Here is a 22,552-nt window from a genome sequence, read left to right on the forward strand (position 1 = left end):
CCACCGCAGGACATACACACCCACACCAAGGCCAATTTAGAATCGCCAATCAACCTAACCTGCATGTCTTTGGACTGTGGGAGGAAACCGGAGCACCCGGAGGAAACCCACGCAGACACGGGGAGAATATGCAAACTCCATGCAGGGAGGACCCAGGAAGCGAACCTGGGTCTCCTTACTGCAAGGCAGCAGCACTACCACTGTGCCACCGTGCTGCCCCGAGAAGAGCTATACTACAGCTTTTTACATATTTTATTTAATGGAGTCCAGAAAGATTAGACCAAAGGAAACTGTCAGAGAAAACTAAATAGTAAAGGAGAAAGAAACAAAGAACTTTGTGGTAGTCATGAGCAGTAAGCAGTGGTGACATGCAGGTTACCAGACAGGTTTCTGGTCCTGCAGGTTGAGTTATGTGTCTCGTAGTTCAGGTTTCATTAGGCCTACACATTTCCTTGACTAATGCAGGTGAAATGTCTTGCCTCCAAGGAGCTGCAGGGGTGTCGACCATCTCTTCAGAGTGAATACCACACAGATGGGCCAATGTGCCTGAACTGCGTGCAACTGCTGTCAGCTTCTGCTGGTGAGTTTCTGTTTTTTATTTATTATATTGTTAGAGTAGAGTTAAACATCAAAAGAATCTCAAATGAGTGTCTTGAGTGAATATAACATTTATTATTAACCTACAAAGCTTTAAATGGCCTCACACTGGACTACATCACTGACCTTCTCCATCACTATTCTCTTGTTTGCCCTCTGATTCCAGCAATCTTGTTGTGTACCACAGTACCCTGCACTCTGTGGGTGACAGGGCCTTCAGCTGCACATCACCCAGACTTTGGAATGACCTCCCTAAATTAATTAGATCAGCTGACTTCCTTCATTCTTTTAAAAAACAACTTAAAACTCATCTGTTCAGGAAGGTTTTTAACTTCACCTGACATTCTGCCTCCTCTTTCAGTCTTCCTCTCTGTCCAGGATAATTTGTGTGTGTGTTATATCACAAATTATATTATTTGCTAGGCTTGTAGTATTGTCCTGCATTCTGTTTAATGCTTTGTGTACCCCGTATCTACCTGTTTAAGTGTTCTATTTGGGAAACATTAATATCCAATGTTACATATACCTGCTGTTCCTTTCTGAGACTGTGTGAAGCACCTTGAGCATGGGAAAGGCGCTATATAAATAAACTGTATTATTATTATTAACATTAAAACTAAAAATCCACAGCAGAGATCACAAGCAGGGTTGCATTTTAAAGGTAGAGCCCGAACTTAACCACAGTACTTTGAGTTTACACCAGAAATCATTTGGTCAAAGAATCTGAGAAGATTTGTGAGTTGTTTTGAAGTTGAAATTTTTTGAAATTCTCAAAAATGGCAGTACAGTTTTTTACAATAAATACTAATGATACACATAACTCCACTTCCCATTAGGACCTATTAAAGATGCATGGACAGCATTATTTTCAGAGTAGGTTAATTCAAATGAACAGAAATTTCTCATTACTGTACACATGTGGTGTCAATGGTTGCTGCACTATGGATCAGAGTCACTGCCTAGTCACTTGTCTGCATAGTGTTTGTTAGTTCTCTCTTTGGGCATCATTTACATAGAATTCACACTAAAACATGGCATACAGAAAAAAAAAAAACAAATGTGCATGTGCACAAAAAAACTCAGATGCATAAAACTGTGCATAAGTAAAGTTCCACACACTTCCCTTTTATAAATCCCAATCAATGTGAATTTTAATGCACATGCACACACCTACAGACACACCCTGACTCCTCCCAGAATTTTAAATGAACATATAAAAAAGAATTTCAAGAAAGAAGTGTTGAGATTAAAGTCAAAATATCAATTTTAATTTCGATATTTCCACTTTAATCTTGTAGTTAAAGTTTAATAGTAGTTTAATTGTAGTTTAATCTTGTCATTAAAGTAGAACATCATAAACTTCATCTTAAAATCAATCTTTAATTTACTAGAGTTTTTCAGATCCTATCGTAAGTAAACTAGCATGTTAAATGCTTCATACTCGAAGTGTTCTTCGACCTAGTCGTTAATAGCTACATGCTGCCTAAACAGGCTTTCTCATCAACAGAAGCATGCAGGCAGTGATCGCCACAGAGAATTCATTACATTCATGGTATTACAGCTCTCTGAACATTTTAGAATACTAAGATGTACACTTGATATCATTTTCATGAAGAAATGCATTAAAGCTTGCATTAACCATGTGGGGGCATGGTGGCGCAGTGGTAGCAAAGAGCTGGCACCTCGTCCATGATTTGTTCCTGCCTCACTCAAGATGCTTACTGGAACATGCGCAACTCTGGATGGAATAATTTATTGCAGCAGTACTGTGTCTGTCAAACGTACCAACCCCAAATTCCTGTCTTTCTGTTTTATTGTACACGTAACCAATCGGTGCAGAATAAACGTCTGTAGAGCTGTGATACCACACACATACACAATACACAGGTTAAAATACTCTCAGTACTGCACAAACAGTAGCACTACTCTGACATTGGGTGCTGCCAGATTGCAAAACCAAGCAGAAAAGTGTGTACGCATGGTGTAAGGCTTGTGTGAAAATGTAAGTGGCTTTATGCCAAGTTTGGTTTTTATACTCTCAAAGTGAGTGTGGAAACAGGCATATGCAACATTTTTGTGTGTATGCACCATTTATACATGAGGCCCCATGTCTGTTTTGGAATTCTTAATGTTTCCTCCCAAACCGCAAACACATGCAGATCAGGTTAACAATTGACTCTGCACTGACCCTCTTTCAGTGAGTGAGGGTGTGCAGCAGCTCCACTTAAGACCCACTTATGTGGCAGATACCTGAGGGAATATAGAGGCAACATCAGATTTGGCTGTAGGTCTGGTGTGGGGCTTATTATATGGCAGGCAGGGTGGTCTAGTTTGAGGCCCTAAGTAAGTGGTTTACAATCAGCCCTGGGGACGTCTGTGGCTGTAGGTTTTTGTTCCAATCAGTTTCACAATCAACAAGTCATTTCACCTCAAACTGATTTCACTGTTATACTATGGGGTATTTTTTGTTCTTTGATTCTGCAATAGAAAAGACTAGTGGTGTGAGATTTACATTCAGAAGAATTTTAGAAATATTTGTATTGTTAAATTCTTGATTTTCTTTTGACATTTGTTTAATAGCTCACCTCTTTCTATAGACTTTGCTTGCCTAATTGCATGCTGATAATGATAATTAAAAAACAAGCAGACCAGACACAGGGGCTAATAACACAAAATGATGAAAGGTTTGCAACCAGAAATTTCAAAACTGGGTTTGCTAAATTTTAATGGAAAGTAGCAAGTATTTATGAATGGATGATTATCTGTGCCAACATTAAATGTGTGTCAGCTACATTGCATTGCATACATATGGACATGGTTCGTTTAATTTTGGTACAGTTTTATCACGCCATTATTAAATAGATATCAACCAACTGCTTTCCATTACAGAGCAAAATACAGTGTTTTGTGTCAGTTTAAAATGCAATACAAAAGCATACAGCAATGTACTTCATATCCTAGATCGCACATCACAACTAAAAGCAAAGCAATGAATTTCACTTTGTGCCTATTCCAAGTGTTTTGCATTTCAATTTAAGACCCACATTAATCATGCCAAAATTGAATGTCATTAAATGGCCAATCATCCTGAAAAGGTGGGACAAGGGGTATCAACAGTAGGGGTCTACTTCTAAAAATTTCTATGTCCTTGCGACCACATAGGTTTTGTCAATCAGGAGTGATAAACCAAAATGGTGAGAAATATGTTTTAAGTTTTGCTGAAGAAGTTCAATCTTATGTTGTCTAAATAGTGTTTTATGTTTACCTTATATCATATTATTCCATTATTCTTCAGACAATCCTAAACAATATATCAAAGAATTTACTAATAGTCAGTATGGCCATCCCCATCTGCAGGTATTTATAAACCATATTTAGGGGAATATTGGTGTATGGGCGCTCCAGTTGATGAACTACATAATGAAATGCTGCAGCTCTTTGGGACATAAGGTCTTGAATGCCATCTAAATATGTTACTGTAGCAGTTGAAAACTCTTCTCCTGTTGCTGCTTCAAACAAACAGAAATTATTACTCTGTGAAATAACGGAACAGCGAAAAGAGATTGAATATATTGTTCAGATTTAAACTTTAAGTCGGAGACTTGTAGATTGTCTAATTCATGTTGCCATCAGGGAAAAGTAGTGTTTCTTCCCAATGAAGAGGCGTATCCACGAGAATTAAAAGATTTGTTGTTTGGTGAAAGTGAAATCCCGCGAGAGAAAATTTCAAGCCCCGTGAGACAAGACTTTATGCAAAAAGATTTGGAAAAGTCCTGCCCACATCTAAAACATTTACAACAACGCACACAGTTCAATCATTTCTCATTTGTGTGAATGCTATTGTCAGACACAGTTCGTGTAGAGATAAAGAAATGATATTCACTCATGAGCAGTTATATGTTGTGTTGTCACGGTATAATTCCAAACACGGAATCAAAATTCAATTCGATATTGACGAAAAGGTAAAAGTGAAAAGAGATCGAATATATGGACATAGGTGATATGACAGAAGTATGTAGATATTGTTTGGCTTTAAACTTTAAGTCGGAGACTTGTAGATCGTCTAATTCATGTTGCCATCAGGGAAAAGGAGTGTTTTTTCCCAATGAAGAGGCGTATCCGCAAGAATTAAAGTATTTGTTGTTTGGTGAAAGTGAAATCTACATACGCGTGCGGCAGAGACGCGAAGTTGCTGGTGTATAGCGCAGGCAGGGAGGTTGGCAAATGAAGCGAGCAGGGGGCAAAGCTCCCTAGTATCACTGAAAAATATTTATCCTCCCGTTTCAAAAACTGTTTAAAATATGTACATAAAAGCTTTTAGATAACTAGTCTTTTTAATTTCAGCCATCAGTCTAATCAGCATATCTCACTCAGGATCGTGAAGGGGGCACAGTTACACACAAACGCTCAGTTACATTGGACCACCAGAGAGCTGTCAAATAAGCTTGTCTGCATATATACGGGATTTGAACAGAAACTTCAGCTCCTGGAGAAAACCCACAGACATGGGGAGAATGTGCACACTTCACACAGATGGCTCACCCAACTTTCAAGAGCTTTGAGGCAGCAACCTTTAATATGATAGCACAGCCTCCCCCACACAGCAAAATGAAATTACAGCTCTTTGGAATTAAACCATCACCCCAAACATAAATCATGCCATTCATGCATCTTTCATGGACACCAGGAAGAAGCTGCATTGATTTCAGTATTCCTCCCATTGTCTCCAATTAAGCAACATACACAAACCTTTGGGATGTAGAAGATAAACAAAATTTACTTCAATAAATTTCCTATATAATTAGAACATCCTGCCACCATAAACTCAAGGATCTTGTTAATAGAGGTAAGAATACACAGACATAGTAATTCTGTACCTTAAATGAAGCTGGAAATACAACAGAAAAGACCACTGCTGTTTAGTGTTGGCAAAAGCTTAATTTTCTTGTCCACTACACAAATCTGGCCCTGATATTTTTGACAATGTCTGATTGCACATTTTAAACTTTATACTCCTGTAAGATGTACTGCAGTTGTCTAAAAAGCTGACGACACCTATTTTTAAACTTTAGTCTGCTAAACAATGGGGACTGTAAACGTACTGGGTGATCCATTACTTTTAGAACACTGTTTCTGTCTTATCCCCTAAATACAGATCTGAAGAAGAAGTTTTGTAAAGTTATCAGGACTTTACCTCATGAAGATCTCCTCACCCTCACTGAGTACTACAAGGCCGAGCTGGCATATGTGATGACATACAACATCACCAGCATCCTGCAGAACCTGGCCACAAAGCATATCCTCACCAATGATGAGGCCAAGGTAGGCATGTCTCATTGTCACTGGCTTTGAATAGCTCATGGAGTGTATGCTCTGACATAGTCTATATTGGCATCAGCCACCCAACTCAGTCTGTTACTCCCTGACTTCAAGATGTTGGCAAGACAAAAATAGCATTTGGTTGTTGTAGGTACATCTTGATATTTCTGAAAAGATTCTACATTAATTAGTGGCCTATGCTATGTAAAGGAAGAGCATTTCATCATCTTACTTTGTTTCTGATGTTCAACTTAATTTAAGCTAGCTGAGAGTTTTGAAAACTCTAGGAATCACTTTGTTCAGTCCCATTCAAAGATCTTGACTTTGGGGCCAACAAGCAACCCCACAACAACAAAGATCCTTTGTCCTATGGTCTTAGAAGCCTTATGTTTGTGACTGGAGTGGAGATGGAAAATAAAGAACATTCCAGATATGACAACATATAATCAGCAAGTCAAGCAAGCAATGTCAGAATGTGTCTTCAGATTTCCAGTCCTTGTTTCCAGATCTTTATCATTTTGCTAAGTCATAACTGAAGTCAGATATGTTAATGCAGTTTTGTTCAGGTTTCCAAACCACACCAGCTAAGCCAGTGGCTGACCAGTTCTTTGATGTGAACCTGCACTGGAGCTTTTATTATGCACCTTGATTGGTGGTATGCGTAAGCTTGTTCTTTATGTCCCTCTTTATATTAATATTTTTACTTTTTTACTCACAATGCACCTGCATGAAATGCTCATCACTTATGGAGAGTTGCTTCAAAATACAGACTTCAAACAAAATGGACACTTGAAAGCACAGACTTTCAAAAAATAGAATAAATCTCTCTATTATAAAAAAAAAAAAACTTGCGACAAGTCGTGATCTTTTGAAGAGAGATCTTTTGAAGAGAGACAGAGAGACACTTTCACATCCAGCGAGACAGGCAAGTCACGTCATACTTATAACCTTTGGAAGCAAGTCACATGATACACATGCAGAGCAGGTTAGAGATAATGGAAGTAGGAAAATTTGAAAGTCTCAAAAAAAGGAGAGTAAAGATCACATCAGCACAAACAAATGGAAAATATTACTCAGTGAAATAACGGAACAGCGAAAAGAGATAGAATAGTGTTTGAGGATGTCTGGGGGAGAAGAGAGATGAAATGCAGATCACGCAGCATGGCAGCAGCAGCAAGCCAGCAACTGATCAAGCAAAGAAGAGGTACAAAAAAACAACTGTTATTTGTTTCCCATTGTATCACCGTTTAAGAGGGGTTTTGGAGGAGCGGCTGCGTCTCCTTGGGGTGCATTCAGCCACCTTCTTCACAACAGCACATAGTGCTGGCGCTATGGGTCAAAGCCCCCTAGTAAATAAAAATAAAATGGAATGTTTGTATAAAGTGACTTGATCAAAGATAACAGTGGAGCTGGGACATTTCATTCTGCCTTGTAATGCTCAAATAAAACACATAAAATTTTGCTCGTAATTGCTTAAACACGACATGAGCAGTTATTATTTTTTACACCCAGTTATGCAACTTTTGGTCTTTGGGTCCAGAAGATGTGAAGTCAGGGCCCATCTCCTACAAAATTAGACACCATGAGCCTCTTTGTGTTTCACAGATGAATGTACTACATGTTGTACTGTAATAATCTTTAAGTATTTCTTCCTCACTATTATTTTTTTAGCAGCATCTTTTATCAACTTAAATATTCTGTGAAAATAAGTTTTGATTGTTTACCCCACACCTGGTAAAAGGCCGAGAAGAGTGCGCATAATCTTGTGGTCTTTTCATTCTATCTGAAATTTTAATAATTCATTACATTTATATAGCGCTTTTCTCAGTACTCAACTTTGGTATTCACCTACGGTGCAAATAAAGTGATTTAGAAGCAACAGAATAAATGGGGACAGCATTGTGGCACAGTGAATAGTGCTGCTGCCGTATGGGTCTAGCAACTGGGATGCAGCTGAAGTACCCATTTGAGGTATGTGTAGAGTTTGCATGTTTTCCCCACGTCCACATGGGATGTCCTACCATACTGTATCTCCAATGTTGGGCTAATTGAATACTTTAAATTGGCTCTGTGTGTTGCACGGAAGTGAATTGGGTGATGGACAGATGCCCTGTCCAAGACTGTTTCCTTCTTTATGGCCAGTAGCACCAAGATAACTACAAGTTGGATAGAGCAGGTTTCCATCTACTGTATGTAAATACAACACTTGGGAGTGCTCCTGCTTAACAGCTTTAGACCAAGTGCAAATGCACTGTCATTGTCCCTATTCCCTCACCTGGACTGATATGGGTGGATGGGAGAAATGTAAAAGATTTTACACAGTATAATAGGAATTTTAGCATGAAAAGATTGGGTGGTCTGTGTGCAGATCAACAGTTCAGCTTGACAGTAGAATTCTCTCTTTTCTTTCAGAGATTCAAATCTAAAGAAAAATCTGAAGGGGGTGTGGAAGCCTTCATCAATGATATGATGAAGAAGGACAGAGTATTGCTCAGCCTATGGGTTGGGCTGGCTGAAGAACTTGTGCGATTTCCATCACCAAACCTAACCAGAATACTAGAGGAGGTGACACAAGGGGGTGAGTTGTTGCCATCTCAATTATGTTATAGGGAATCTCAAAGTGAAATGAGATTTCATGCTGCACCTGGTATTGCAGTTCCCAGGGAATCAGAGCTCCAAGCACCTGCCTAATGTCAGTGTAAAGTTTTGGGGTCTGGTGATATTCTTCTCTAGACCAAGGTTACTATTTTAAACAAAAAGTAAAACAAAAATGCAAACTATTAATAAAAAAAACATTTTCATAAACTAAACTTAAACTTATAAAATAATCAACAAAACCAGGAAGAAAAACAAACAATATACAAAACTATTAAAGTGCTAGATAAGACTATCCATCCATCCATCCATTTTCCAACCCGCTGAATCCGAACACAGGGTCACGGGGGTCTGCTGGAGCCAATCCCAGCCAACACAGGGCACAAGGCAGGAAACAATCCTGGGCAGGGTGCCAACCCACCGCAGGACACACACAAACACACCCACACACCAAGCACACACTAGGGCCAATTTAGAATCGCCAATCCACCTAACCAGCATGTCTTTGGACAGTGGGAGGAAACCAGAGCGCCCGGAGGAAACCCACGCAGACACGGGGAGAACATGCAAACTCCACACAGGGAGGACCCAGGAAGCAAACCCAGGTCCCCAGGTCTCCCAACTGCGAGGCAGCAGCACTACCCACTGCGCCACCGTGCCGCCCCAGATAAGACTAACTGAATTAAAATAAAAATTGTAAAAAATATTTTCAGTTTTTGCCTTAACCAGCCTTGCGCATGGGTTAACCAGGGTTGAAACAGATCTGAAATTTAGTAAAATATATTAATAAAGATTTGTTCTTTATTTTTCAAAGACATTTCCAGAAACTATAGTTGCCTATCGAGTCCCCTTTATTTCTGCACCATTATCCCTAGTGATATCATTCACCACTAGTCGCACACACAATGTCATCCACAAGTTATCTTGCTCTCCATTGAATAGTGGCAAGTGATAGGGGGCAGGTGTTGACTAGCATTTGGGACAACAGAACAAGGCTTTTGTTGCACTTTTGGTATATCAAGATATAAATCAAAATCCTGATGTTGAAATGAACTAATCAACAAAACAGTTGCATTATGAACAGAAAATCATGCAGCATCCAAGTTTCACAACCATACAGAGCGATCAGGAATATGAATGTTCTGAACAGCCAAATCCTTGTCTCTACTTTCATACTTTTTCTTTAGTACTAGGGTGTTGTACCGTGTTAGCCATTATGAATGTAGAGAAAAGCCAAGCAAAATGACACCTTTTATTGGCTAACTAGAAAGATTACAATATGCAAGCTTTCGAGGCAACTCAGGCCCCTTCTTCAGGCAAGATGTAATTACATCTTGCCTGAAGAAGGGGCCTGAGTTGCCTCGAAAGCTTGCATATTGTAATCTTTCTAGTTAGCCAATAAAAGGTGTCATTTTGCTTGGCTTTTCTCTACATTCATAATGGCTAACACGGTACAACACCCTAGTACTATAGTATTATTATAGTAATTATAAAATGAGTTCTCTTTTGGGGACCTTCTCCATTGAAGACCTTAGTTTAAAGCAGGCTCACAGAAACAAAAAGCATGAGAGATTAGAATGGCTGGGAATGAGAACCTAGAGCAAGGATCTTAAATCTCAGCAATATTTGATGGCTAAGTTCTTTTTTAAAAAGCATGCTGGGTGATAAAGTTTTTTTTTAAATTCAACAACATGCAAAAAAAAAAAAAACAGATGATGGCAAAGGAGAAACAGAGTCAATTTTAGAGGTAAATCAGAAGAGTAATCACAAGACTTTCTAAGTGTCATTTTATAGAAATCAAGAGACTAGTAGCCAAAATGAAATCACTAACCAAATTTAAAGACCTAATTCTTTCTTGAATTGATACCCTTTTTAAGTGCTCTTGTATGGGACAAATGGCCAGTCTTTCATTAGTTTATAGGCTCAGTCAGGAGTTTGTTTAAGTACCATTTTTTGCCATCATACATCACATTGCTGTGGAACTGCATTACTAGCAGAGGACAACAGTGATGTCAGTAACATTACAGTACATACACAAACAACCTGACCAAAAAAATTCAACAAAATGACAATGTAATGACATCATAATAACAATAAATATTAATCAGAAAAACAGTTATAAATTTCCAAGTTAAATAAAATACACCATGACCATAATTAACCAGTCCATGAAAGGTGTAGGCAACATCTCAAGTGAGTATGTCATAAATGACAGACTGAGGACTCCTAGCTGTTTAAAATATTCTACAGTCCATGTCTTCCAGAAGTAAAACATTTCCCTGAATTTCTCCAGTAGTTGTCTTGTCTGTTTCAATTCTATTTTGTCCAGGACTGGAGCTTTCAAAGGACATTCAAGATAGTCTCAAGGCCCCCCTCAGCGAGCCTCATGTTAAAGGTAAGCCATTTTTCCCTGTTACAATGACCAGCAGTTGTTCTCGGCTTGGATCCCCTACATTTGTTTATCTGTTCTCATTTTGACTTCCAGGTCTCCAGGACATGCACAGAACCACTCTGCTTGAATCTGCAAAGAATCTGAAGGCACAGCCTTCACTTGGTGTTCCACTGGTTATGGATGATGTAATCTTTGAGACCCGTTACACAGAGCTGGTGGTCATTAATCAGTACGGAAGGACCCAAATTGAGACTCAGTTTGAACTTGGGAAGACTGGAAGGACACATGCAGAGCTGGTTGAGGAGCGAGCAAAAGAGAAATGTGAGCAAATCTGGACTGAGCAGCTTTTCAGAAGGTGTCCCAGAAATAGGACTGCCCCGAAGATAGTGGTGGTCAGTGGAATGGCTGGAATTGGGAAATCCACAATGGTACAGAAGATTATCTTTGACTGGGCCAGAGGCTCTCAGTACAGAAGGTTTGCATTTGTGTTCCTGTTTAAGTTCAGGGATCTAAACATTCTAGAGGAGAAGGAGCCACAGATGCCTCTGACCAGGTTGATTGTGAGGCATTATGAACATCTCAATGATGCAAGACAGACAGTAAGAGAAATCCTGCAGAAGCCTGAGTCTCTCCTGTTTATATTTGATGGACTGGATGAGTACAAACACAACCTTGACTTTACACAGAGACGGCTCTGCTCAAATCCAGAGGACTACTTTCCGATTCACATTCTGGTCACCAGCCTGGTCAGCAGGACATTGCTGAAGGGCTGTTCAGTCCTGATCACAAGCAGACCAACCACTCTGGAGCCCCTAGATATGGACAGAGTTGATCGGCACACAGAGATTCTGGGTTTCTTCCCTGAACAAAGACTGATGTACTTTAAGAAGTTCTTTGGTGATGCCAATCTGGGCATGGAGGCTTTTCAGTATGTTGAGGAGAATGCCATTCTCTACACCTTATGCTTCAATCCCTCTTACTGCTGGATTATCTGCTCACTGTTGAAGAGCCACTTCAGTACACCCAAAGAAGAGCATAAAGCAGCACCCAGAACCGTCACTGAGCTCTTTGTCATGTTCCTTTACCACATCCTAACCAATCATAAACGAGAAGCTGATGACAAGCGGGGGATTTTGGTGAAACTGGGAAAGATGGCTTATTATGGGGTGGCCAATAGGTTTCTGGTGTTTTATGAGAAACAAGAGATGTTCACCTTTGGTCTCCAGCCAGTTCTGCAATCCGCATTCCTCTCTGGGTTCCTGAAGGAAATCTTGCAGCGAGAGAGTACCCATGAGTGCACAACGTACACTTTCTTCCACCTTATCTTGCAGGAGTTCATTGCTGCCTGCTCCTTCTTCCTCGACTCATGTGGGAATATTGATGAGCTACTCAGAAGGCTGGATTCCTGTGAAGATTGCAGATTTGAGACTTTCACACAGTTCCTGGCAGGATTTGCTAGGCCAACTGTGTTTAAAGCACTAGAGGGAATCCTAGGAGAATTAGAGAGAAAGCCAGCAGTGCGGGTCCTGGATTGGGTGAAGCAGAAAGCTGAACGGGCTCTACGGGGTGAAGATAAAACTAAAGCTCTGCAAGTTTTACAGTGGCTCTTTGAAACTCAGAATAAGAAATTAATACAAGACTCAATTGGCAAAGATTTAAATCTGAATCTTAGTACAATAAATGTGTCTCCTCTGGACTGTGCAGTGCTCGGCTCAGTCATCAGCTGTTGTGGAGAACTTGAGGTTCTTAATCTTTCATACATACATCTCAGTCCTGAGTGCATCAAGAAGCTGATGTCGGGTCTCATTTGCTGCAGATGTATGAAGTGAGTAATAAAACTTCAGGAAATTTAGTTTTACTACAAGAAAACACCAGTGGTCTCATTCATAAAAACATTTATAAAATTCAGTATGCAACATTAACTCCATTTCATTTTCATAGGATGATGAATACCAATCAATCATAAATGGCCATCATACTGGGTTATTACTGGGTTAGCACAAATCTATGCTCATCAATGTCCGGTACACTCATAGTTGGGATCTATTACCAAAATTCATGGAAACTACACTAAACTTAAAAGTAGAAATACAAAACTAAATCAAAACCGGAATCTGCACCTAATTTTATTTTATGCCATCCAAAGTCTCTCACAAATTTTCCCTTTATTTTCACCATGTTCTGTCACTATAGCCTGTCATAATGTCAGAGGACATGAATCAATATATAATATGCACACAGCAACCATGTCACCAAACACACAAAATGGAGCTGCCCATGATAACCAGAAGTGCAAAAAGGTTATTGCCTATAAAAAGAAATACACAAAATGACAGCCGATATTCATGAGAAAAAAAAACACTACAAAACAGTGGAGATTTCAGTGTCACTATGAGTACAAAAACACACACACAAACAAACAAAAAAACAAACAAACAAAAACAAATAATTGTTTACTAATTTTAGATTAAACTTTTCCTGGCAGTGTAAAGGACAATGCAGAAACCAACCCTAAATTAGGCTCCAGTCCATTACTGGGCCCATTTATTTTACTGCACACTTGCACAAGATAAATTTAAACTCACCAGTTAATCTAAAGCCAGCAGCACATTATATGGCTTCTAGTTAGAGGGGGTTTTAAACTTAACAAGTGCAGCTTCTGGGTCTCCTCTCCTTGAGGATGTCAGATTACACTACTCAGAATCACAGCAAATGGCAGATTACATGGCTCAGTATAGACTTTTCAGCACAGGTTTCATACTTCAAAATTACATCTTGATTTGATTACATCTTGCCTGAAGAAGGGGCCTGGGTTGCCTCGAAAGCTTGCATATTGTAATCTTTTTAGTTAGCCAATAAAAGGTGTTATTTTGCTTGGCTTTTCTCTATACTTCAAAAGTATTGTTAGATCACCATATTCATTCATGCCTATATGAAGTCCTTCCAGGTATGACCAGTTAAGCTGCAATCTTGGCCCTTTTATTTTCCTGGTCATGGCACAACAAACACAATACATCAATAGATAATTCTGTCTTGTGTTTGTTATCGTCCAAAGCACCCGCATTCCTTCTTTCCTCTGTACTACATTGTATGCATTGTACTGTCATGTGATCACTCAATAATTGTCAGCATTTGCACATACACGATCCTGACCCTATGACTGTTAGGGTCAAAACCTGTTTGATTTTGTTAGGATGAGTCACAGACCAGTCGGATTTGCTAAGAATGTCATGCTACATGATTGCCTCAACCTGTAAAAATTATTTAAACAAAACCTAGGACTGAAAAAAAATCTGTGCAGTATGACAGGAAATTTAACATATACTAGCCAACCCACGGCGTAGCATACGCCGCATAATTATGTATTGATGGGTGAACACTTCCTGAACGACACAGTTGTCCAAATGGCGTGGGTTTGAGGATACGACTGTGAGTGAATGAAAAGATAGACCTCTGGAGAGAGCAACATACAATTGTCCGTGACTGAAAGTGGGATCATCTGTGACGAAGAAGGCCATGCTGGTGAAAGTTACTTTGTCAGTAGGGATAAGTGTCAGTACTTGAAGATTAAGGTGTAGCGAGTCTTCGTTGTTGACGCTTAATATAGCTTGCGTACTGAGATGTTCCGGAGTCACAGATGAGAAACACTTTTTTAATGTCTTTTAAGCACAGGGAAAAAAATGAACATGTGAAACATCCGTAATGTAATAAGCCACCAAGAAAAGTAACATTGCAACAATGCTATCTACGACCCGATCGCTGTAAACAGAAGTGAAAACAAAATCGAGCCCGGTGCATTCTTTAACTGCCTTGTGGCGCAGTGGTAGTGCTGCTGCTTTGCAGTAAGGAGACTGTGGAAGATTGTGGGTTTGGTTCCCGGTTCCTCCCTGTGTGGATAGCGCTTTGAATACTGAGAACAGTGCTATATTAATGTAATGAAGTATTATTATTCTTATGCGTCCAGCCCTCTCTCTCGTGTGTGTGTGTGTGTGTGTGTGTGTGTGTGTTGCGCGCGCTCTCTCTCTTTCTCTGCCTCGCTCGCTGCAAGTGTTCCTGCAGGTATACGCCGCATAATTATTTATTGATGGCTGAACACTTCCGGAAAGACATAGTTGTCTAAAAGGGGTGGGTTTGAGGATACAACAGTAAGTGAATGAAAAGATGGAACTCTGGAGAGAGCAACATACAATTATTGTCTGTGACTGAAAACTTGTTTTGGCAGATACATGCATATTGTTTTGAAAGTTTGGCCCTGTGCCTTATTAATTCTCATCACAAAGGCCAATCTAACAGGAAATTGTCTTCATGTAAAAGTAAAAGGCAAATTATCCGCGACAAACAAACTTTTACATGCTGCATATCAACCCGCAGCGTAGCATACGGCGCATAATCACTCCGCTTTTTTAATGTTTTTTAAACAGAGGGACAAAATTGAACATTTGCAATATCCGTAATTTAATAAACCACCAAGAAAAGTAGTACTGCAACAACGCACGCTACGAACCAACATACAATCATCGTTCAGTACGCACTGCCTGCTCATGTGCCCGCCCCCAACTCCTCACCTGAGTTGCTGTCGTCTGTGCACCTCTGAGCCACATTGTCCTTTCATTGTTCTTTGCGGTTCGGGCTGCTTTTCTATATATAATCCACCAAGTCACCCGACCATGGTAGTAGCGGTGGGGTTGCATACACAGGGCAGGGACGTAATCAGAGTGAGCGTATGACCCGCACTTACTGGGTATTCCTCGTTCGTGGGGAACAATTGCAAGCCCGGTCCCCATTACGAATGGGGTTCAACGGCTTACCCATGCCTCTCGGCGCCAGGTAGACACACGTTGATCCATTCAGTGTAGCACGCGTGCAGTACCGGACATCCATGGGCATCACATACCTGTTAATGCTCAATCTCACGTGGCTAAAAGCCACTTGTCCCTCTAAGAAGTTGGACGCCTATCGCTTGGCGATCACGTAACTGTCAAGCAGTAGGGAGTCTCATTCGTTTTCGGAATTAACCAGACTAATCGCTCCACCAACTATGTACGGCCATGCAACATCACGCACAGAATCAAGAAAGAGCTATCAATCTGTCAATCCTCTCCGTGTCCGGGCAGGGTGAGGTTTCCCGTGTTGAGTCAAATTAAGCAAGATTTGTGTGTGGTGAGTTGTTGCGTCCAGGCATATGAGCAGGCACTGTGAATGCCTTGAGAGCGTGGGTGGACACGTGCAGGGGAATAATTAGTATCTATATATCTTCTTAGATATAGACTGCGTCTGATAGTTGTGATGGTTTTACACTCCAGTACATTGCAGTGAACGCTGGTAACAGACAGACGGGAAGGCGTATTAGAGTTGGTGGGCGTGTCTCTCTATCAGTTCGAGTTGTTGGGCGGTGCTCTGTCGTTTGTATCCCACGGTCAGACGACTTGGTGGATTATATATGGAAATGCAGCAGAAACCAAAAAGAATAATGAAAAGTCAATGTGGCTCAGTGGTGCATGTGTACTGTAGCAGAGACGAAAGCGAGTTGGTGAGTTGTTGCGTCCGGGCACATGAGCAGGCACTGTGAATGCCTTGAGAGCGTGGGTAGACACGTGCTCGAGTTGGTGGGTGTGAGTTGGTGGGCTGGGCTTTGTGAGTTGACTGACATGGCTATTTTTTGCATATCCCATGGTTTTCTTCTGGCAGTGTGAATGTTTCGAGAGACGGCGTCCTTGTTTGGTGAGCTGTTGCAGTTTGTGAGTTAAACTAAATAAATAATCATCACGCTCACAGCGTAGCAAGGGGCGTGGAAGTGTGGCTGAAACGGTTTCCGGGTGGAGTCGTGTTGGTGGTGTTTCTCCCCTGTGCAGTGTGCGAGCGAGTGAGGAGAGAGAGAAAGCCGGTACGTTAGAGTGAGCGAGAGCAGGCTCGAAGGCAATGTGTTCCTGTGGTATAGCGGGTCCATAGCTCCCCTTCAAAAGGCCATTGTTAATCAGGCAACTGACAGTAGTGGAGTCAGGCACAGAGAAGGTCAGCTGCTGAGAGAGCGTCTCGACTGTTGCAGGGCCTGCATCGGTGAAGCAGGTGAGACGCTAATGAAAAAGAGGCACAGGGCTTATTAATTTTTAAAGACTGCTTCCTTCATTGTGTTTTAACCTCAGTTTTAAAGGATTGTTTTAAGGATCCCATGGGATACCCCTCGCAAACTGTTTTACACGCTGCATACAGCCTCTATGAACAGTCAACGTGGCTCTGAGGTGCATGTGGACTCTAGCACAGACGAACATAAATGACGCCGTTTTTTCTGAGTCGTCGCGTCACAGTTGGTGGCCGTGGCTCTGCGAGTTGTCGTCGTATCCAATGGTCTTAGAGTTGGTGGGTGTGGCTCCGTCCTGCGTGCTTCCACGGGTGTCTTGCTTGCTCTGGCGGCGGCTTAGTGAATTATATATATAAATTTATATGGTTTGGGGGAGTAAAACCCATGTAGACACTGGGAGAATTTGCACACTCCACATAGTCAAACAATGGGCATGTGTTCTGACCTCATCATTACTACTACAGTGAGGTGGAGGTATTTTATGGGCAAAAAAAGGAAGAGGAGCCTGGACAAAACAGTGGTCAATTCACAAAGGTCTAAATGTTAAAATAAAACAAGAGGACAAGACAAGATCAAAGCATTAAACAAAACAAAGTCAAAACCACAAATCAAAAACAAACTGTTTGAGAAACAAGTTTCTCACGCTAAGTAAAAGCTCTCACCACCAAAATAAATCTCCTTGCTCATAAATAAGGCGACTGCATGACTCGCACGCACACAAAGGCATTACAGTAGGATCATAGAAACCAGATCCAAAATGGCAGAGCATTGACATAATCACAATGATATGCAACAAATAAAATAAAAGAAATAAATCATAACACTGTTATCTAAAATGTGCAGAGCAATGGTATCATCAAAATGATGTGCAAGAAAAGCTACTTGATAGTGCTCTCCTATTGACCTGTCCCTGCGATTTCATAATTCACCTCGTCTTTCCTTTCTTTCTGCAGGCTTCAGTCATGTGGTCTCACATCTGAATGTTGTGAGGCTCTTTTCTTGGTTCTGTGTGCTGAACGCTCACACCTAACTGAGCTGCTGCTGGGAAACAATCAATTGGAGGATTCAGGAGTGCGTCTCCTCTGTGAAGGGCTAAGGAATCGAAACTGTCATTTACAAAAACTGAGGTAAGTAAAACTGTCAAGTCAAGTTTATTGTCATGTGTAAATAGTACCGTAAAATTCTTACTTTCATTTCTCCTCTGAACAGTTGTCAAAAAATGCCAAATAAATAAAATGAAATAGAGCAAGAGGCAGGGCCTATTAAAGCCCACTGCGGCACTTCTTGTGTGACTTTGGGCTATACAAAAATAAATTGTATTGTATTGTAAATAAAGGTATGCATAGTGTGCACACCTCATGAAGATAATACAGCCAAAACACTGTGTCTTATACACACACACTGTTGTATTCTTACAACTCTATTTGAGACCAACCACTTGGCCCTATGTAAAGCTGGCTCTATGTCCTAATGTCTGTTAATGGCGTTTTCATTGGATAGCCACGTTTCAGGTAGTTCTTTGGCACTTATTAGTCCTGAATTTTACTTGCACTGAGTCCCATTTAAATGTGTGTCCTGTTGAATGCAGCATATGCAGGCTTGAAAAGAAAAACATGCACATAATGAATAAGACTTTATGACCAATACCCTCCAAAACCCCACCTCATTAATTCCCCCCAACATTCCACCTACCCTCCTCTCGTTACTTGCTATATATTGCCTTGGATTCCTGTATGTCTTATCATTTTCCTCTGGTGATGACTCCTGATAGGAGTCAAAAGCTTAGGAATGAAAAACTATTTTTGATACATGATTCAGTTTCTCCTTTTTTGGATTTCCAGCTACAAATATATACTGTGAGGTCCAAAAATTGAGCACATGGTGGTGCAACATATATAGATAAGGCGCAACAGCTGCTCTCCCAATCTCTACAGCTTTTCAAAGCTTTTGGCTCTCTCAAGCAGGTCTGGGTAAAGGAGTTCAGTCATGCAGGACTGCATTCCTCAGACTGAGATGCTATCTTCCAGGAATCCTTGAATTTATGTCATTCCAAGTGAAAACAGTTTGAATTAGCTTTTGGGGGTGTGGCTTAAGTGCCCTTGCAGGGTGTCTTCTTGGAGCTATGGAGGAGAAAAGAGAGGGTATAGTTAGTGTTGGTGTCGCCTCTCGTTCCAGCAGGAGTACTGAATACCTTGTCTGAGCCTGGAAGGTGATCCACAGGTGCCATGCATAACAGTACACACACACACACACAATTGCATGAAATAGATAGAATATGTATTTGCAAGTATTCTATACATTTGTATTTGTACATTTCAGATCAGCACATCAATCAAGAAAACAAGGATGGAAAACAGAAAAAAAAAAAAATTGTAGGTACTACTTTGAGAACAATCATGACTGCCAGATCCAGATCCAGAAACTTGTAGACACAATAGAGGAGCCAGGACTACTGAGAGTAAGATGTGGAAGGTTTAGATACAATACTGTGGTTTCATAATTTCAGAATGTCAAGGGGTACATTTGATTCCCTATGACAATTTCTATCCACAAGACTCTCTTGGAAAAATATGCGCTTGAGGCACATTGTTTCCATCAGAAAACACATAGCAATTGGACTGTATTGGCTGGCAACAGTCACCCAGATTTTTTGAGATCATCACCTTGCATGCTAAGTCAATGTTGTTATCCATACTGATTTTCAACGCAGAACTATGTGAAAGGCTACATAAACAGTGAAACAAAATCAGAAACATTTACAGAGAATTCCGAATCAAGTGTTCCAAGTGCGGTGACATTTAACTCTCACATGTCTGTATCGGATTCAGCATCACAAAGAAAAGTGGTCTGAATCTGATCTGAAAAGCTCTGCTTCAATTTGTTTTGTTTTTTTTTTTGCTGTTCACATTTCTCTACAAAGTTGTCACATGAGTGAAAAAAACAGGAACTGATTTGCAATGCTCCAATAAATCTCTTGCATGCATAACTATGAAAAAGCAAAAGAGTTACATTATTGTGGATACTTTTTGACTCACCAAGCTTATTCTTTGATGAATGCGCATACATTTTCAAATTCTCTGCCCATTTGCTAATTTTTCATTTGGATAGCAGAAAATATATATTTTTTAATATTCAATTCCCTGGTACCCTGAATTGGATATACACAGGTTTGAAACTGGACAGGTGGATGGATATGCTCTAAGTGGTTGATTGACTTTTTCACCCAAGGTAGAAGGGATGCATGCAGGAGATTGATAGGTATCTTCTTACGGTCTTCCATTCTTGCAGCCCTCTACCCAGACGTCACTAGGACAGCTTTGCAATTTGTCACTTCTGGTCCTCAGATGTGACGATCTCAAGGGACTTAAATTGGAAGGTTTCTTACATATATCTCAAAGAGCCCTACTGTCAGTCTACATTCCTCATAAACTTGGTCTTAATAAACTTGGTCTTAACTTGCTCTTTCTTCATCTCTGCAGTCTGGCATCATGTAATCTCACAGCTCGATGTTGTGAAGCTCTCTCCAAGACACTCTGTGCAAAACACTCACCCCTAACTGAGCTAGAGTTAGGAAATGTTAAACTGGGAGACTCTGGAGTGCATCTGCTGTGTAAGGGGCTCAGGAACCCAAACTGTAAATTAGAGAAACTGAGGTAAGTGCTGTAATGTCAGAAAGATAAAAGAATGACAAAAAGATGGCAGCATGAGATATAAGGGGGCATCATCACATTTAAGGCCCCCCTCTTTGTTGTTTCTACTTATCACACTAATTAGTACTGTCATTGGAGTCCATCCTTCATGGGGAGCTGACTCACATTGTACTGTCTTGTTTATGCCCATTCCAGCATTCTGGTAGAATGCAGGATTTTTCTATACATTTGCCTGGCCTTGGTTTGATCTGCCACTCATTCTTCATTCCTATTCGGTCCAATGCTGAAACATAACAAAATCCAAGCTTGGAAGGGAACTTGTTTTTTGCTCTCAATACTGGAAATACAGCCCCAGTATATATACCGCTGAGACGAGTATGAGAAAGTGTCTGCGTATCTGCCCAATTCATTGTTGTTTCTCTTCCATCATCAGGCTGTGGTCCTGCGCTCTTACCTCAGGTTGCTGTGAGGCACTGTCCTTAGCTCTCTGTGCACATCACTCTCACTTGACCGAACTGGAGCTGGGAAACAACCTCCTGAATGATTCAGGAGTAATTCTATTGGCTGAGGGACTGAGAAACACAAACTGCAAATTGGAGAAACTGAAGTGAGTAAACATTAGGAGTGTGTGAGAGAGAGACGATTATCCACTTACCTTAGCTAAGATGAACCAATGACCGTGTAATAGACTAAGCTGGACAGATGGATGTCCAGTTGGACTATTTATTTGATGCAAAACTAAACTATCACTTGGGGCCCTGCAGCCAGTTGGTAAACCCCCAACACACACATGGAGGATGGTGTTTGAGAACTTGTCTACCATTTAGGGTCTCAAAAATACTAAAAAAAAACCCTGGGCCAGAATGTTTAATATGGGTTATTGAATTATGATGAGCCTTATAAATAAAACACAAATATTAAAGCTAGCAAGGAAGTGAAACCTTCCAGTAATCTATAAACTCTGGTTCTCTTCCTAATCTCATTCTCACCAATACGTTATGGAGCACCATCATTGACTATAATGTATCATTCACAGAGCCTGGTGAGGAAGGGGTTCACTGCAAAAATACAATAAAAGAAGTGCTACTAAGACTGAAGTCAGATAAACGAGACACAAAGTTGAAGAAGAAACCTTGACAACCTTTAAAAAGTATTTGGATGAGCTACTAGGACAACTTAACTATTAGTTTAACAAACCATCTTGATGGACTGAATGTTATCCTCATTTTTATCAAATATCCTATGTTCTTAAATCAGTCAGAATAAATCAAAATAAAGGAGCCCCATTACCTTCATACATGTCTGTTGTGGCTGATCTTCAATTCTTCTCTCATCACCTCTACAGGCTGGACTCGTGTGATCTCACATCCAGATGTTGTGTGGCTCTCTCCTCTGCTATCTGTGCAGAACACTCAAATCTGACTGAGCTGAGCTTGAGAATCAATAACTTGGGCGATTCAGGAGTGCGTCTGCTATATAAGGCGCTGAGAAGCACAAACTGTAAATTAGAGAAAAGCCAAGCAAAATGACACCTTTTATTGGCTAACTAGAAAGATTACAATATCTCAGAATGACAGACAACCTGTCTACAGACCCACATTGTTTTGAAAAACTCATTACAAACTTCAAAAGACTTTGTTGGACAGTTATCTTATCCAGAGATCTTGACAATACATTGTTCTTTTCTCTCTTACTAAATTAACCCTAGCCTGAATGAATCTATTAATTTTTTACATACAAAATCTCTCATTTAAAGATTTACCAATGTTGTTTCTTGTCCTAGAGTGTGTATATAAACATAGGAAACTTCAGTTTCTGTATTACATCTTGCCTGAAGAAGGGGCCTGAGTTGCCTCGAAAGCTTGCATATTGTAATCTTTCTAGTTAGCCAATGAAAGGTGTCATTTTGCTTGGCTTTTC

The 22,552-nt window shown here is 40.4% G+C and overlaps 2 protein-coding genes across 2 annotated transcripts in view; both read left to right on the plus strand.

Moving 5' to 3' along the window:
• Positions 1-3,904, plus strand: part of LOC114661546 (uncharacterized) — a 245,107-nt gene extending 241,203 nt beyond the window's left edge. Inside the window, exon 3 of the transcript XR_007936491.1 lies at positions 3,893-3,904. The gene's annotated coding sequence lies outside the window, so the exon portion shown is untranslated. The remainder of the gene's footprint in view (positions 1-3,892) is intronic.
• Positions 460-22,176, plus strand: LOC114662604 (NACHT, LRR and PYD domains-containing protein 3-like). The gene is made up of 9 exons (XM_028816170.2): positions 460-580; positions 5,753-5,919; positions 8,329-8,494; positions 10,841-10,906; positions 10,997-12,728; positions 17,936-18,109; positions 20,462-20,635; positions 21,066-21,239; positions 21,978-22,176. Exons 1-9 carry the CDS (start codon positions 460-462, stop codon positions 22,159-22,161), a joined length of 2,958 nt encoding a protein of 985 aa, XP_028672003.2. The 3' UTR covers positions 22,162-22,176.
• The last annotated feature ends 376 nt before the right edge of the window (positions 22,177-22,552 follow it).

Source organism: Erpetoichthys calabaricus, chromosome 12, assembly GCF_900747795.2.
Source record: "Erpetoichthys calabaricus chromosome 12, fErpCal1.3, whole genome shotgun sequence".
In the NCBI taxonomy this organism is placed as follows: Eukaryota; Metazoa; Chordata; class Cladistia; order Polypteriformes; family Polypteridae; genus Erpetoichthys; species Erpetoichthys calabaricus.